Source organism: Neomonachus schauinslandi, chromosome 11 (genome assembly GCF_002201575.2).
Source record: "Neomonachus schauinslandi chromosome 11, ASM220157v2, whole genome shotgun sequence".
NCBI lineage: Eukaryota > Metazoa > Chordata > Mammalia > Carnivora > Phocidae > Neomonachus > Neomonachus schauinslandi.
Genome location: NC_058413.1, coordinates 103,475,554 through 103,494,026, shown reverse-complemented (window position 1 = coordinate 103,494,026; position 18,473 = coordinate 103,475,554). Strand labels below are relative to the sequence as shown.

The following is an 18,473-nucleotide window of genomic DNA, read 5'->3' as shown; positions in this document are numbered from 1 at the left end:
GGATATACTGGTATAATCTTTAAGGCAAGAGAGGGGAGAAGTATTCATGGATATGAGATAAACTAATGGAATATAAACCATGAATCATCTGGGACAAAAATATGTAAAACTTCTGGAGGTGAGAAAATCCAAAGCCAATGACTGTCTGAGAAGACCCGACTGCTGCTTTGGTGGGCGTTCCATTCTGTGACTCTTTATAAAACCTGCCAACTTAAAATTACTCAACTGCCAATGACAATCAGAAAAGGGACAATTTATCAGTAATTTTTCTGGCTCGCTAATCTAAGAGGCAGGGCTGTAGAAAAACATTTTTCAGCAAAGAGGGGCCATGCTTTGGTCACATGTTGGCAACAACTTCGTGTAACAGAGAAAGGACTGGTGTGGCGATCTTTTCCTCCACACTAGGATAATGAATGCTGTCAGGAGGTCACCTTCTAATAGGAAAAGTTGCATTTCTGGGGAATGTCCCTAAGCACAGCACCTCTGAAAAGGATATTGAAACGAGCAACCTTTCCTTCTTTCTCCTCAGAGCTCTATGTCCTGGAGCCTTTGCAGAGCAGTGGAACACCAATGGAAAAATAAATCAATGAACACAACCAACAAATAAACTATGATACTCATGGCTGTTGAATCATTCTAGTTTATTCCATTCTAGCTGCATCGATGGGCTGATTCCTGGAATCTTCCTGTGAGGGCATATGACTATAGAATGTCACAGAAATGCCTACTAGCTTGGATTCAGGGAAACGTTTTACATGATTTCCTTCAATACTGGACATGCTTTCTTTTTTTTTTTTTTTAATACTTTAATGATTAGTGGCATTTTTCTTGCGTAGTTACTGAAAACATTCCATGGAATGTGTATGTTTCTCTGCACCCTTCCCCTCTCTCCACAGTCCTTATTCTTCACTTATGATATCCTGGCCTTTTCAGGATACTAATCTCATGTAAGGCATGTTTCCTCTACAGAAGATGTTTTCTCTGGCTCTCTGCTAATACCTCTAAAAACACATGACGGGACCGATCCCAGGCTCTAATAAGGAAAAGCCCCCAAACAGGTGATGAAATTTTTTAGTCTAAACTTGTTGCCAAATGGTCTCAATAAAGAGAATTCTTTTGTTGTCCTAAGTATTAGCAGTGATTATCCTTATGCTACCCATCCCATGTATTTATACAAAGGAGTCATAATAATCTTGTCTTTATATCACTATTAGCCCAGTTTCTGTTCTTGTAGACATCAGATTCTTAGACTTGTCTCTGTCCTTATACACATCACATTCTTACTGTGGTTAAATGTCTTTGGCTAAATGTTGGTCCCCAGTATCGCCAACCACTGTAGGCTCTGTGTCTGGGCTGGACAGATCATCCACAGACAAAGAGCTGGGTGAGGATCTCTTACAAGGCAGAGTACCAGGAAAGCACTGCTCACTATTCTCTCCATCCTTGTGTGACTTCACACAGAGCTTGAGTCTGTCCTCCACTAGGCTGAATGGAGACCTACAGTGTCTCTCTGAGTCCTGGCTGGGGTAAGAACTGTACCACTGGGCTGTTTGCACAGTTCCAAGTTCTTCAGGTGCCCTTTGGGGCATGTCTTTCTGTCTCTCTTGTACTGGGTTGGCTTCTGATATACCAGGAGCATGTGGAGGTGGCTCCATGGGTCCTTTTAGAAAACTGACTTTCTTTTCCTCTGGTCTGGATGCCCTTACCTTCTTTTTGAGGGACCAGTTTTTCAAACTGGCCACACCATTTCTCAACCATGTGCTTGGGTGAAGAGTTACAGAATGTATTTGTGAATGCCATTCTACAGTATCCTTTTTCGTATAAGCCAGGCGGCTGCTGGCCTGCCCTGATGAGGGACCAGGAGTTGCAGAAATGAGGCTGGAATTGCTAAAATCAGAAGAAAGCTCTTCTTGTTTTCTTTGAGCTTGAAAAGTGCAATCTATTGGAGAGGAAGTTTCAGTGGGGGTAAACACAGAGTGTTCAGAAATCTGAGAAAAAGCGCTGTCTTGGGAGCTCACTGATGAGCCAGATGGGGAAGTTCCTGGGGAGGACAAGCTGGAATAGCTAGTCCTTGGGCAGATGTTTAATCTTGGGGGTAAACCCTTCTCAGTGTTTTGGTTTGTGCCACTACTCTTGCCCACCTCAATCCCCATGACCAAACTCTGATTAATGAGCTTTTGCCCCTCCATCTGCAGTGACTTGTGCCGCTTGAGATAATCTTCTTCTCCATGCAAGAGACCAGCTTCATAGCTAGTTTTATGTTGTTTCTTTGAATAAATTCCCCTGAGATAGGTCAGTTTGCAGTGCTGGTCATCCATGTTGGGCTCTGAGCAGCGCCGGTGCCTCCTTGAACCCTTGAGGGCATCTGCTGTGTTTGGTGGGGAGTATCCAGATGTATCTGCACCAAAGGGCTGGTTCCTGGGATGATCCTGTGAGGATATGTGACTATAAGATGCCACAGAAATGGCCACTGGCTTGGATTTAGAAAAAAGTTTCACATGATTTCCTTCATTACCAGATAAGCTTTTCTTCTTAACATTTTTATTAGTGGCATTTTTCTTGGTATCAGTGCCTGCGACTAAACTCTGTTTAAAATAGGTCTTACCCTCTTCCTGGAGGGGTTGATTCTGCTTCAGATAATCCTCATCTTTTTGTGAGAGAATTGCATCACAGCTGGACTTGCGTAGCTTTTTCTGATAAAATTCCCTGAGATAGGAAAGCTTAGAATCTAGATAATCGATGCTGGGCTCTGAGCAGCGACGGTGTCGCCTCAGACTTTTCGGAACATCTGCTGCAGCTGTGGACAGGTAGCTGGGTGTGCTCATGCCAGATGGGGCCCTGGCATGATCGCGCAGTGGGACCTTTGTGTACACTACTGCAATGTTCACTGGCTTGGATTCATGAGGCCGTTCCATCTGAATGTCTTCATCTTTAGAACGGTCCAAGTCAAAGTCGCTCAGGGTTAAAAGGCCTTCCACCTCAGGCTGGTCGAGGTCATAGTCACTGAGGGTTAATACAGAGTCCATGCTTCTGCTACCCTGACCAAGTTTCTTTACCAAGTCACTACAAGGAGCATCAACATCCTCATTTAGCTCATTTTCCAAGCTGTCATAGGAGGAGTCATTCAGTTGGAAGCAAGAGATATCTGTCAAAAAATCAAACCACAATTAACATTTTTGCTTACCAAAAATACATGCTGCCTTAAAAAAAACAATCTATGGTACTTAGTTTAATTTTCTTTTTATGGAGATTGTTCAGATTCCTACTCTTAGAAAGGATCTTTTTCAGTCTTCCCAGAATAAAAAAAATATGTTGAGTTATGTACTGAATTTATCTCAGTTCCCGAAGAAATAGGCTTTCTTAATTAAGATCTCCTCAAAGCAATAAGGACATGTTGTTAATACCAAGAAATGGTACCAAATATAAAGGAATGAATGCAAGGTATATGCAGGTTCATGACTGTGGGTGAGCACACATGGTTTGGTCTCAGAGGAATCATTTACTAACCCAAGCTCTTCAATGTTCACTACTTTATTTAATCTTTCCAACAACCATAAAAGTTAGGCATTATGGTTACCCATATTTATAGATGAAGATATTGATGTTCAGTGGCAAAAATGGTTATATGCAACTAATGAATCATTGAGCACTATACCAAAACCTAATGATGTACTATATGTTGGCTAACTGAATTTAAGTAAAAAAAAAAAAAAAAAAGAATAATTGGTCAAAGATAACTAGTAATTGGTGGTCTGGGAATTCATATTCTGGAAGGTTGAATGGTTTCAAAATCCCCCCTGGCCCCACAGTGCTAGTTGTTTCTAAACTGTTTCGCAGCAGGCTGAAGTGTCTCGGGGCCACTCGAAGGAGAAGGGGGGAGAAGACCAAGCCCTGCCTCTACATCTTCAGGGACTTCTTACTCTAGTTTCAGCTACAGACGTTCTATTATATATGTTAGGGATCCTTGTAAAGGTTTATTTTAAAAAAGGTTAAAAACATACCATATGATGCTTCTGGAAGTTTTGGACCTCATCTTACACATTTCTTAACCCCACCACTGTGTTAACATGACCTGACCTATTAGCAGGTCATCCAAGGAGGAACAGAAACCCTAGGCCCATGACTGAAGTCAGAGGTTTCCTTGACTGAGCTGCGGCAGGCCCCAGGACACTGTCCCAGCATTTTCACAGGCACATGTCTGTTTCTCACAAAAACCAATCCAATTATTCACAATACCTGAGGCATTCTCTCTAGTATCACATCTCACTGAAACCTGTCCCAAGAGGGAAGTGATTTCTTCTCCAAATATCCTACAGCAATTTTCAATCAGAAATTGTATAAGCAGAGAAACCTGCACAAAAAAGGACAAAAACAAAGTGCTACTTTCCATATAGAATGTCTATAAAGCACATTTCATATATAGTTCCTGATTTTACCAAAAATGAAAAAGAATCCTGAGAAAAATTCATGTCTGCTTTAAAAATATACAAAACAGTTCCCCCTAAAAAACTATGATACTTGCAAGAGTAGTTTGGGTGTAGATATTAATTTTAATTGGTGGACTAAAGTTTCTTGTGGCCTTAGCTCAATGTTAACATTTTTTAATACTAATGCTACATCTTCAAAATTAGGGTAACTTGGGGCCCCTGGGTGATGCAGTCGGTTAAGCATCTGACTCTTGATTTCAGCTCAGGTCATGATCTCAGGGTCGTGAGACTGAGCCCCACGTTGTGCTCCTCACTCAGCATGGAGTCTGCTTAAGATTCTCTCTCTCCAGCTCTGTCCCTCCCCCTGCTCTCTCTCTAAATAAATAAAATTTTTAAAAAATGAAATAAAATTAGGCTAACAAAGTATTCTCTACAGGGCATTTGGGGTAAAGAAATAAACTTTCTTATTAAAATTCATGAAGTATCATTAGGTAAAGACTTATGAAATGTATTTCATATATAAAAGGCAGTTGTCATAGCGTGGGAAGTGGGCATCCTCTGTGGGTTTCCTGTGAAGTAGGGAGACAGCTAGAGAGAAAACTTGCATTTTGCCTCACTAGTCTCTACCTATGTGTTTCCTTCCCTTAGGCTCCATGGAGAAGGTGGGGGAGGAGGTAAGATTTTATGCAGGAGCTCTGTGCCTCCACTGAGATGCAGTGGAATGTTTCCTTAGGTTCCTTGCCCCAGTAGCTGAGGCGAAGGATCAGGCAGAGTGTTGGGAGCCAGAGGAACTAATATTCCTAAGCCCCCTCTTAACTACCAGGCACTAGAGGGGTGGGATTTCAAATAACGGCAGTATGAACTAGGTATCATCACCACCTCCATTTTTTAGATGAGGAAACTGGATCAACAGAACTAACTGCATCCAAGATTGTACATCTGGCAAGTGGTGGGGCTGAGGAATGGCTTGTCTAAGTCCAGAGTCCCTTTTTATTAAATCATATCATCTGCTTTCTTATATAACTCTAAGGTTTAAGTCAGTCATAGTGTTTTGCCTCCTTGAAGGTAAAGAGAAGTAACCCAACTGCTATCTCTGTTTTGCTCAAGAAATCCTATCCAGAATAGGATAAAATACTCAGTACACTCAAATTTATAAGGAGGTGTATTTAAGTTATTTCAGAAAATATCTTTCAGAATTAATACCCTGAATTTGAGGTTCAAAATGGGAACTCAGTCCCCCAGGGCATAAAAATGAAAAACTTCATTACCTTTTTTGTAAATTCATTTTCTAGTTCTGGGCTGGAGGAAGTAGGAGGCCAAAGAATGCTTGGAGCAATACACACCGCTAAATTAAATGCAGTCATCTGATTGGATGAGGAATGCTGCTCAATGTTGTGTAATATCCCAAAAAGATACCTTAGGAGAACAACATTGGCTCTCGGAAGCTGGTCTAATAGCCTAAAGACAGAAAAACGCACTCTTTAAGAAAGACATTTCATAAAAAACTTGTGTAGATAAGCAACCCTTGCTTTTCATGGGGAACCATGCAAAGCAAGAACACAGTTCAGATATGCAAGAGTTTCAGTTAATATGGTACATGCAAAGTAGGGACTGCCTATACAGAAAGAATGAAAATATGTACTGGGGATTTATTCATTTATTTTGGACACTGTCTTCACAACCCAATGAAGAGGCAAAAGAATGCAGAAAAATGGCTTGTAAAAAAAAATGCTGCCTGCCTGAAATATTGACCTGAAATTAGTGCAATGTGTTTTAATTTAGGCAAATCCTGTAACATTTCAGAATATTCTCAACCAAGACCCCCCCCCAAAAAGCTTTTTGATGAAATTAAACAATTAAATTTTAGTGGTTCTATATTTCTAAGTAGCAATACAGGAATTCTGTCTCTTGGTGAGAACCCAAACCTTAACTATTAAGACTTTCAGGTCCATTCTGACAGCTTCTGTTCTGCTCAACCAGCTTCCAATGTCAATTTTGTCCCAAATTTCTTTTTCTCACTGGTATCACTTTCACATATAAGTCAAACTTATAATAGTACATTTCCTACTGTTCCTATTTTGTAATTGATAAGGGATTTTAAAATTATTATTCATTGAAAATTATATTGACTACCATCCAGGAAAAAGACATATATGTTGATATTCATGGTTGTTTTTTTTTTTTTTTTTTCAACAGAAGTCTGCAATCTGGGAGGGAAGATAAGGTAATGTGACTCTTCCTGCATAAAGAGCACAGAGGCCTTCCTTCAGTGTGACGGACTGACACTGAGGATAGTTTTGTAAGGACAAGTTATAAAAGATATTGAAATAAACCGAGAGATTCCTGAGTGCATTCAATGGAAAGTAAGGTGCTGTCTAGCATACTCTTCTGGGTTATCTGATTGCATAGGGGCCCTATGCCTTTGAGCTATTTTACAACTCTGTAAATTGTAGACTTCTGATAGCACTGCATCTAACACTTGTCTGTAGACTTGAAAATTCTGTCTGGTGGAGAGACATGATTTATTTGCTCCCTCTTCATGCTCCAGTAGAAAAAGCCAGTTTTGTGTCTATGTGTAAATTCATTTCAGCATTTCTGATGCAACTATGTAAGTTGTGGTAGTTTGAAATCTTCGAACTGATGGTAACATCTAACTGGTTCTCTCATCAATTAAAGATTTAAATAAAAATTTTCACATGTGTTCATTTTATATTTGTATGAGTCTTAATTTTACTTTTTTTTTTTTTTTTTAGTCAACCTTTAACAGTTTGTAGGATACACAGTTTTAGACAATGAGCAACAACGCAGAGAAGCTGATGGTCATTATCTCTGCATGGCTTCCACCGAACCATAATGGAAGCGTAGATAGTATGTGTGATGTGGCTTTGATTTCTGGTGTCTTTAACAGTTGTACTAAGTTCTACTGATAAAAGGTGTCTACCAATAGCAGTGTATAAATAATAATTCATATTTGAAAGTTGCTCAAGAAAAAAACTGTACTAAACAAGCATATGCAGATAAATGATATTAGGATTCTTGGGTTTTTACAGAACTGGGAGTATTGCATTTTGTTAATGGACACTTCTTTCCAATTCTCTTATAATGCACGAAACATTCAGGAATATGGGTGGTGAGTTCTGCCAGCAAGCTCCCTTTGCATTAGAATAGACAATGCATTCTTTGTGATAAGACTGAGGCTTTGCAACTCATTTTTCCTTTACACTTTTCAATAGTTAACTGTCCCTCTGCAGTACCCTCCTCCATATCTCTTCTGTAGCATTGATTATGCTACACTGTAATTCTTGGTTTCTCTATCTACTCTACTAAGACTGCAAGTTCCTTGAGGAGAGGGAATTTTCTCCATATGAATTCAGTTGCTGAATGAGATATACAAGGAGCTGTCTGGTTAGTTAAGTATTTACCAAAATTAAGATCATAAATTGTAGAATGAGTATATGATAGTAGTTATTAGTTTAATGGGTTTCAGCTCCTATCAGATTCAGATACAGAGGAGGTGTACAATGGTCAAGTATTCTATGTTAATAAGATTAGGGAAAAACAACAGTAACAATGATAGCAGCTAGCATAAACCTGGTCCTCATGGATATGACTTTGATAGTCATCATTACTTGAATCGACAAGCTTACAAATTATGTTTTTTAAAGTATTTTTGAGACATGACTAAATTAGAATAATTACCTTTGAATTGTATTTATTTTCTCTTCATCATTTCCTTGATCCATGACACAGACCCAGTGATCATAGAGATCTGATGAAAAAATACTTCCTGGAATATTTCGTAGAAAATCCTTACACAGAAGGGAAATAAATATTTTAAGTCATTATTTTCATGCTAAATATGTACTGGGGAAATAAAAAAGCAACATTTCATTGAAGAGTTAAGTCTTCCCTTCTTTGGAGTACATGGAGCTCTGTGCCAACTCTCCACGGTCGTGCACACGTAGAAACACAGGCTTTGATTTTTTTTCTAACAAAAACCAGAGGAAATTGGAGTCTGGACTATAGTGGGAAAGATAAGGACAACCTGTTTGGGCTGCAATCTCGTTTGTGTACGTTTTAGCCAACCAGGACAACATGACAGGGTCTGGCAAACCATCCTAAGTCCTTTATATTTCCGCTCTCAAATCACCGGTTCAAAGAGATGCACTAAGATGTTTGTGAGGTTCCTAATGTGGTAGTCAGTCATCTGAGCATTCTACACATATTTGCTCCAATGTGCCAGGTACTGTTGGAGGGGCTGAGGACAGAGAAGTGAGTAAAACAAAGTCCCTGTTATTCTGGAACTTTATACTCCAGTGGCATTGGTGAACAACTCCATCCAGAGGCCCTCGGAGTTTCTCCTGGCATTCCCCTCATGTATTTCGAGACGGGGGAGGAAGCATTCCAGGCTATGTGTGGCTGGGCTCTGGGGGCCTGGGACGGCACCCACATGCCTGACGCATACTCAACACGTCCCCGGTACATTATCCTCTGAGACCCTAGTCTGCTGAGACTGCCGGTGGGGGTGGGTGTGGTGAAACCAGACTAGATCACAAATAGGATATGACCAAGGGTATTTGTTGCGTGATTTTTGTTTCTAAAAAGCTTAAAAATAAATTAAATTTGGTCCTGGTCCTATATTCATTTGTGTTCTAGGCCAACTCTCTGTTGCTTTTGGCATGGTATGAACAAGGCCAGGCTTACAAAGTCTGATCTCTACCTCAGTAAACATTAGGCAGAAAAAATTCAACTTCAGATCTAAGCACTGTACCCACGGTCTTGCAAGTTCCTGCTTACAACATGGAGACAGGTGAAAGTCTGCAATTAGGCAGTTTTAACTCTCGCTAGAAAACCAAGTCAGCAACTTTACCTACGTGCCTTACAAACGGCAACACACAACCTGTTACTCTTGTGTCATGTTTCTATCACTACCAGGGAAGCTGTGGCATCTGATTGTTACACTTTGCTGATCAGGTGTGCATCTTCCCCAGTATGAGCTCCTCCAGGGCAGGCATAGACCCTACCTCTTCTTTGTACACCTCAATGCCACACACAGTCCCAGACACAGTAGAGGTCATTACTGAACTGGTGCTATTTTTCACATGGCCACATGTTGATGAGGAACAAGGGAAGGCCAACTAACTGTAACTGAGATTTTAAGATAATTTAAAACATCTCTTGTAGTCATGTCACCTATTACCATACATTTTTTTTGGAACGGTTAACAAGTAGGAAGAGACTACTTCAAAGTCTTTCTCTGTTCTATTATATCTTCTGTAGAAATGTACCTGGATACTTGTAATTGAGATGTGTCATCACAAAAGTCATCTCCTTTTGGGTAAAGCTATTGAATTTTCATAATTCCAAACTAATTTTAGTTGCTGCACTTACTTTAAAAGTCAGATTTAGAAGAGGCAAAATTTGTTATTTCAAAGTGGGGCAGTGACAATAGTTCTCTTTTTAAATCTCAGTGGAAAACATACTTATGATCTGTCTTGAAGAAAAACATCATTAAATCTTAAACCTACACTTGAAAGATAATAACCCGTAACATCTCAATGAACTCTCCACAGCTGGAATAACAAGTTACGAAATACAACCACCATCACAGCTGAGAAAGGATGTGAGCGCTGGTTCTGAATGACAATCACCAGCTCACAGCACTCAACTCAAGTCTCCGCCCCTCCAAGAGCAGAACCCAGGTCTTCAGCAGAACTCCCAAATTAATTTGAGATCAGATTCCTGCAGGATTAAAAATGAACTTTTCCTCAAAGGTCTAATGGATCAAAGTTACAGTGTCTCAAGCAATTTTCTTCTCATAACAGTTTAAAGAATTAAGCTTGTATTTAAGCAAAACTAGCATAAGTAAAAAATTAAAGGAAAACTTAAGTACCACTTCCAAATAGTCTTAAACACAAGAAACAAACCAAACCAAAAGCTCAAAAACGTTTGGCACAAAGTATCTTCTTTCCTGCAACCACTTGGAAGAAATGAGAGTAACACAGTTAGTTACCCGATTACAAAACTTCAATTATTTGGAACCCATTTAACCAGATTTTTCAGTCATTTTTCTTTTGCTTATTTTTGTACCAGTGATATTTCTGCAATTTGAAATACAATTTGACTCCTCTAGAACCATATTTCTTGATAATAGCTTCAAAAATACAAAATTTTAAGTGTGGTGCTGTGAAGAATAGCATAGTAAGGAAAATATTCGAAAATGTAGGCTTTAACTTTTTAAATTAAGAGATGGGAAAAAGCCTAGTTATATGAAGGAAAAAAAAGAAAAATTCATTGTGCACATATATCCACACATACATCTGGCTAAGCACACCGTACATATCTTTATTGTATTTCAGAACTGAAGAGTAGTCACAAACCCTGGGCAAAATAGATTAGATGAGCCTAGCTCCAGATCTCCATTTTTTTGACTGATACTTTATTGCAAAAGTTTACAGCAGGGGTTAAGAGCAGACATGGCTCATTTGCCAGGAAACATCTGATCATTCATCAAGTCATGAAGTAAGATTCTGTAAGCAGCTGAGCAGGAGGAGAGACATGCAAGGGTCATCTTCACCATGTTTTCCTCCACCCCTGGCCCTGGTGCATTCCAACGGGGCTGGGAGATGGGAGCCTGAGACAGGTCTGCAGAAGCTATGGCTGGGGTTGAAACCTCTGCTAAAAGCTGGTTCTGACTCTAGGTTTTCAAAACATGTGAGGCATTTTCAAGAATGTGAGGAGGAAAACATTTTAGAAGAGTTCTAACTCAGCTATGGATGTGAGTTAAGTAACCATGGGGTAAAGGGTAAGAATCATAAAAAATGCCAAATGTGGTAAGGGTTTTAGAAAAGACCCAGATGTTGGAGTCATTCCTACTCTGCTTTTACTTTAAAAAGGCACTAGGGGACAGGGGAAGGCATGATGATTGTATAAGTGAATGGAATTTTCAGTGGTCTCAGTGAGCAATTTTTTGTTTTAGTTGTTAGGCAAATGTTTATTATGATAAACTCTATTTCAAAGTTTAATACAAGTTTATTTTTGAAAATTTGCCTTTATTAGGAAGGTAATGAGATTGTGAAGAAGTCATCACAATCAGGATGTTTATTTTGGTAAATATGCTGTGTGTGCTTTATTTTTAATTTAGTTTAATTTTTTTTTTTTTTTTTTTGTATGGGGTGGCAGAGTGAAGATGAGAGTGGCGTGGGATGAAAAAATTTAAAAAGCATATCTGACATGCCATATCATTGGCAGGGGCTTTTAAAGGCCAATGCTGATTTTGTGAAGTTTTTGTTTTTGTTTTTAACACTTTTTAGATTCTAAATCCATGATGGTTCTTTGCAGCTGGGAAAAATGTTGTAATGAGAGAAACCAGTGGTCTCTTTCCTGAGCTCCACTGTGGGGCAGATGAAAGGAGAACCTTTCCTACCTTTAAGACAGACGCTATCACAAAAACAGATTCACAGTCTAGGTGTACTTCAACTCCAGAATTCAGTTTCTCTTTTAGCTCTCTGCAGGATTTCACATTGGCCGATTGTCTGAAGATCCCTTTTGTGAGGGGTCCTTTTTGATTAAGAAAGAAAAGCATATCCTATAAGGAAAGCAAAGGAAAAAACCAAAATGGCACTTCACAGATACAAGCAGGGGAAGACCTACTTGCCCTCTCTGGCCGCCAGAGGCTGGGGTGTCCCAGGGGAAAAGCACTGAAGGAGGGGCTGCTGCAAGGACGGAAGTCCGTTTGTGTCTTGGTATCTCTAAATCTCTTTCCCCTACTTATTCTTGCTATATTCAACGTCTAAAACATTTTACTTTAATGGGACTGTCTTTTGTTCAATGAACCAACACTTTAAAATAAACTTTCTCTGATTGCGTCAAGGTCCCTGTAAACTTGTGTCCCTCCTTCCCTCACTCCTCTTTTCCTATTATTCTCTAATTTGGACTCTTTCCTCCAAATATGGAGATATTCTTGCAGACTCATTCTCCACTTGTTTGTCTTTCTTTTTATGTGACTCCATACCTCATTCTACTTCCTGTATTTACTTCATTCTTTTAAAATCAGGCTAAAAAAGTCACCTCTTCCAGGGAGCTTTCTCCACTCCACTGCACTGTGATCAATCTTTCATTTTGCTTTCTTTCTAGCAAAGAAATGTCCTCTGCCTGTGGTGTAGGAAGGAGAATGGGTGCTGGGGACAAGCAACCCAAGGGATCTGAAACCTAGTTATGGCACATATTTACTCTGTGAACTTTGGAAAACTTGAGGCCTTTTAAATGTGTAAAGTAGGGATGGTGGTAGCGATAATAAATGCTCAATCCACTGTGCAGGGTGAGCACGAAAGCGGCGAGGGGAGCGGGCGGCATGTGTCAGAGCATGATGTAGGGTCAAGTCCCGTCTGTCCAGTACAGTGCTTGCAGGATACGGAATGCTCAGTGGATGCTGCTGAGCAGCAATCATTTCATAAATCAAGGACACAGTACAAACTCAGTGGTTTCATTTGACCTGTTCTATTATGAAAGGTAACTAAATGCCAGAGGATGTACAAGTGTAAACACCTGAAATACACATAAGACACACGTCAGATTTTTAAAAAGTACAAGAAAGAGTAGTTTCTGCTTCTAGAGTGATTAAAGGAGGCTTCCAGAACAATGCAGAGTTCCTGAAAGGCTGTGAGAGAAATGCGGGGGATAACGGGACTCCAGTGTGGACTCTGCCTACAGAGCCAAACTCTGATTTATCTGAGCAGGCTTATGTGGCTCCTTCCTGACACCAGCAGCCTACATGATCTCTCCCCATTATGTCTCCCTTAGGATTCTGCAATAGCTTAATCAGATTTTTTTCCTTTGAAGTAATAATAATATTCTCAGCCAAAGCCAAAACCGTGTCTACAATTTTTCCATTTAAGAAGAGGTTACCTCCCAGGGTTCTCCTTTCCCATTAGTGTCACAGGCCAAAACGAGACTCACCAAGACAGGTTTAGGCAGATTGTCATTCTCACAAATATCTGGGAGAGAGACTCCAAAGAGCTGGCCTGGCATAGGAGATGTTGGCGACATGGGCAAGTTATCCAGATGAGTGCTAGAACCACGCCAGAAGGCCCAGTTTATGATAGATCGTCTCCTTTTAAATGTCTTCTGACCTGAATCTAAGGAAGAAGTGAGATTATTAGGACAACTATTTTAATTCACTTAGTCTTATTTTTATAGTTTCCAATTTACAGGATATTCATTACTATGGTTCAAAGAGAAAAATGCTTATAGATGTCCTTCGTTACTGACAATTCAATCTAAGAAATTTCACGGTAATATTTTATAACTTAAGGAAAAGTCAAATATTTGGATTATTCTCCGTCCCATTTTTGGAACATCACTGGTCTGTTTGAGTTTTGGCACTGAATTTTCAAAGGCAAAGAAAAGCCTCTCTTTACTGTAATAACTTAAAGTAAAAGGTGTTTCATACCAACACATATATTATCCCATTTTAAAATGAGACGAGACATACTAAGAAGTTAAAGATTAAAATCAGACCACAGTTAAATGGTGAGAAAAAGAAGGGAAGAGGGAGGAAAAGGAGGAGGGAGAAAGAGAGGAGAAAGGCAAGAAGGAAGAAGAGAAGGAAGAGGGAAGAAAAAACCAAGAGTTGTCTTTATTAGATGTTCTCTAGAAACAAATAATGCTTTATTACATGATGTCCCTCTCTACTGCTGAAAACAAAGACAGGAAGCTAATGTTCTACAATTCTACCATCTCCCCTTCTTTCCAACTGCAAAGACTTTTTTTAAGTTAACTTTTTTTTTTAAAGATTTATTTATTTATTTAACAGAGAGAAACACAGCGAGAGAGGGAACACAAGCAGGGGGAGCGGGAGAGGCAGAAGCAGGCTTCCCATGGAGCAGGGAGCCCGATGCGGGGCTCGATCCCAGGACCCTGGGATCATGACCTGAGCCGAAGGCAGACGCTTAACGACTGAGCCACCCAGGTGCCCCTTAAGTTAACTTTTTATTCTTGACATTAAAAAGCATGTTTAAGGCAGCATGGATGGGTGCAAACATGAGTGAGACTTGTCCTTGCCATAATGAAGTTTATAATCTAATGGGGGAACAGGTCTGGTGATGGTGGGGAGAAAAGCAAGGGAAGGGCAAAGCACCAAAGGCATTTAGAAGAACGGTAAAGCACATCTACCCATTAAGAGGGAGGGAGTGATCCTGGAGGCATTTGCATTTGATTTGGATTCTGAATGAACAAAATTTCAACAGAGCACCTGACATCGTGGCTTGCACCTTGTAAGTACTCAATAAATCATTCTCAGGCAGTAATTGAATTGAGGAGAGATTTAGATGGAAAGGGACAGCATGAACAAAATAGGCAGAAGACAGGTCGACAGTGAATCATTATTTTGTGAGATCATAGTGCTAAAACATTTTTGATGTCATCTGTATCTAATTTTAACATGAAAGTTGATGGATTTGCACAGGATTTGATACTTAAAAAGACAGCTCTCTAAAGTTCTTTTGGACCCCTCCGCTGCCATCCTCTAGGCCCCCAGCACATACACACTGATAACAAATTAAACTCTAGATGAAATTTGAAACTACAAAAGCCTACCTAAAGGCATCAAAGAGTGACCAGAATAAGGTGGGTACTGGAGGTAAAAGTTCGATACTTGCAAGAGGGAATGGCATGGTGCAGGCTGTTTCCCAGTCTTAGAGCTTTTAGCCTGAGGACAGGCTCCTGGGTGGGAGGGTCACTACAATCTGGAGAAACCTGCACTCTCACTGGCTTGAAAAAGTACAGAATGGAGATGGAGGTAACCACAGCAGCTGGAAAGTGTGTGTGTGTATGTGCGTGTGTGTGTGTGTGTGTGTGTGTAAAATCCCAGAAAGGAGGAAAAAAATGCATAGTGGGGGCCCCAGATTTTGTGTGTAAATTCTGCCCACATCTCTGGCTGGCCCCCCGAAGCACACATGTGTGAGGCAGGTTCAAAACGGCTTGTGATTAAGACGAACAGAAGTGAGATGCGAGGTGGTATAACTTTGAGGTGGTGCCAACATGAGATCAGACACTATTTTCTCCAGTGACGGTGCGTGGGAATTAGTCATCAAACTCTGCTGTGTGGCGGCGACAGCCCACAAGCTACCACAGTGATATTCAGGGGGCAACAGTCCCTAACAATGGGACACTGAAGGAGATTATCTTTTCAGGGTGGAAAGGGTCATGAGTGTCAGATGCTAATTTCAAATAAGAGTTTTATACAAGTGTTTTATATTGTTTGACTCTAATGTCCCTTAGCATTTTATTTCCTCAGAGTAACCAACTTGAACCAAATACCACAAAAGCCAAGTTGTGGGGAGACAATCAAATAAGTAACATCTTACCAAACGGCCTTCAGACTATCATCCGCCTTTGGCTTCCTCAGAATACAGTAAGCGCATCATCAGTGTACGCACATCCAGGTAATAAAGCTCTGGAGTCAGGAGTCCAGTTAGACTCCTGGTTCAGATATTTATGTGGGCAAGTTACTTCACCTGTTTTGTCAACTTTAAAGTGAGAATATGATCTATATCTCAAAGCCTTATTAAAAGGATTAAGAAGGATAACATACATTGAAGTACTACTTTGCAAGGGTATGGGTCACAGCAGTCTTCGTTAAAACTGCGAAGACATCCATCTCCTCCCCACAAAGAGGACCCTCTCCTCAAATCCATTCTCCATTTAGTGAAACACCCTTTGGGAAATGTGCAGACAGAAAGGAATACCACCAGACTGCTTAACTAAAGCACTTCCTGCCCTGACATTCCCAATCTTTGCCATTTTAAAAAACAGAGGAAACGAAACCCATTCTTAAACCCAGGAGGGAGGTTCCTGTGTTTACCAATGTCAATCTGCAAATGTTCGTTTAATATGTATGTTGAGTAGTTGTACTCAGTCTAGTTTCCTTGCATTTAACCTGGTTTCATTATTTCTAATACTATCAGATTTGACTTTTTAGCCTTCACACACATCTTAGGAAAAATGCTTCATCATAAAGCTATATACCCAGCTATCCTAGGACTGTTGACAGAGGATAAAGTAGAAATTGAGTCCTGTACTTCATTATAAATGTTTTCAGCTGCAGCCATGCCCTTTGTTATGTACAACATTCAAGTTTAAAGTTCATGTTCACTCTGGGACCGAGAGAAAAAAATTTCATTAAAGTTATTTTCTTGCAGAGCTATCAGTGCATAGCTCTTACTTTCTAAATGTCAAAGGCTGATGAAAAAACATGCTACTACTATAAAAAATACAAGGGAGATGTAATTGTAGAGGAAACTAAATTTATATAAATCTAGCTTTACTAAACAATCCTGGCAAGATTCAAGTTAGTGTTTCTTCATGCTTAAATTAGGGATCTGAATGTTAGAAGTTACGATTCTTAAAAGTTTGTGCTTATAGATTATTATAGAAAAATAATTTAAAAAACCTTAATCAGAAATTCTATTAAGATGGAACTTGTCGTTAGGGAAATACAAATCAAAACCACAATGAGATACCACCTCACACCAGTCAGAATGGCTAAAATTAACAAGACAGGAAACAACCAATGTTGGCGAGGATGCAGAGAAAGGGGAACCCTCTTACACTGTTGGTGGGAATGCAAGCTGGTGCAGCCACTCTGGGAAATAGTATGGAGGCTCCTCCAAAAGTAAAAAATAGGGCTACCCTATGACCCAGCAATTGCATTACTAGGTATTTACCCCAAAGATACAAATGTAGTGAAAAGAATGGCCACAGGCACCTCAAACTGTGGAAAGAGCCCAGATGTCCACTGACAGATGAATGGATAAAGAAGATGTGGGGTGTGTATGTGTGTGTGTGTGTGTGTGTGTAATGGAATATTACTCAGCCATCAAAAGGATGAAATCTTGGGCGCCTGGGTGGCTCGGTTGGTTGGGCGGCTGCCTTCGGCTCAGGTCATGGTCCTGGAGTCCCTGGATCGAGTCCCGCATCGGGCTCCCTGCTCGGCGGGGAGTCTGCTTCTCCCTCTGACCCTCCCCCCTCTCATGTGCTTGCTCTCTCTCATTCTCTCAAATAAATGAATAAAATCTTTAAAAAAAAAAAAAAGGATGAAATCTTACCACTTACATCAGTCAAGGTAGATGGAACTGGAGGGTATTATGCTGAGTGAAGTAAGTCAGAGAAACAATTATCATGTGGTTTCACTCATATGTGGAATATAAGAAACAGCACAGAGGATCATAAGGGAAGGGAGAGAAAACTCAATGGGAAGAAATCAGAGAGGGAGACAAACCATGAGAGACTGTTAACTATAGGGAACATACTGAGGGTTGCTAGAGGGGAGGTGAATGGGGGGCTGGGGTAACTGTGTGATGGGCATGAAGGAAGGCACATGATGTGATGAGCATTCGGTGTTATATGCAACTGAACTCTACACCTGAGACTAATGATGTACTATACGTTGGCTAATTGAATTTAAATAAAAAAAAATTCTAGCAGGGTGGAAATGTACGAAGAATCTGAACTCACCTCCTCCCATGGACGCATCTAGTGTACAGCTATATATGGAACCACTTCCTCTAAAAAACCCTAAAAACTGGTGCAGCAACACCTTCATACTGGGCAAGTGAGAAGGAAACCACACCAAAGTGGGTAGGAAGGGCTGAGATACAATCTCACCATAAACTCCTCCCCCCCGCCCCCCACCGCCCCGTGACATGGTGATCCACAATTGGGAGGAAATTCAAAACCTGGAGCTTCTCCCTGAGGAATAAAGGGTTTGTGCCCCACATGAGACATCCTAACTTGTAAGACTGGCTGGAGCCTGAGAGATGAGCCCCCAAATATATGGTTTTGACAACCACCAGGGTTGTCATCCATGAGACCCACAGGGTTGTGCCGAACTGAGGAACGGTTCTTGAAAGGCCCATATGCAGACTCACTGGACCCACAGCCTAGTGTAGAAGCAGCTCTTTGAAAAGCACCCAGACTTTATGTGAAAGAGACTCATTTCCTAATTTTAAAGCATTGGTCTGAGGGGTAAGGACCCATTGTGATACT

General features: G+C 40.4%; 1 protein-coding gene across 1 annotated transcript in view; it reads right to left on the bottom strand.

Moving 5' to 3' along the window:
• Nucleotides 1-925: 925 nt before the first annotated feature.
• Nucleotides 926-18,473, bottom strand: part of ARHGAP20 (Rho GTPase activating protein 20) — a 128,886-nt gene continuing 111,338 nt past the window's right edge. The window contains exons 10-15 of the mRNA XM_021696426.1: nucleotides 13,386-13,564; nucleotides 11,854-12,015; nucleotides 8,127-8,236; nucleotides 5,696-5,885; nucleotides 4,237-4,351; nucleotides 926-3,145 (exon numbers count right to left, since the gene is read on the bottom strand). Of these exons, the coding sequence (XP_021552101.1) occupies nucleotides 1,290-3,145; nucleotides 4,237-4,351; nucleotides 5,696-5,885; nucleotides 8,127-8,236; nucleotides 11,854-12,015; nucleotides 13,386-13,564 (2,612 nt within the window). The 3' untranslated portion in view covers nucleotides 926-1,289. The remainder of the gene's footprint in view (nucleotides 3,146-4,236; nucleotides 4,352-5,695; nucleotides 5,886-8,126; nucleotides 8,237-11,853; nucleotides 12,016-13,385; nucleotides 13,565-18,473) is intronic.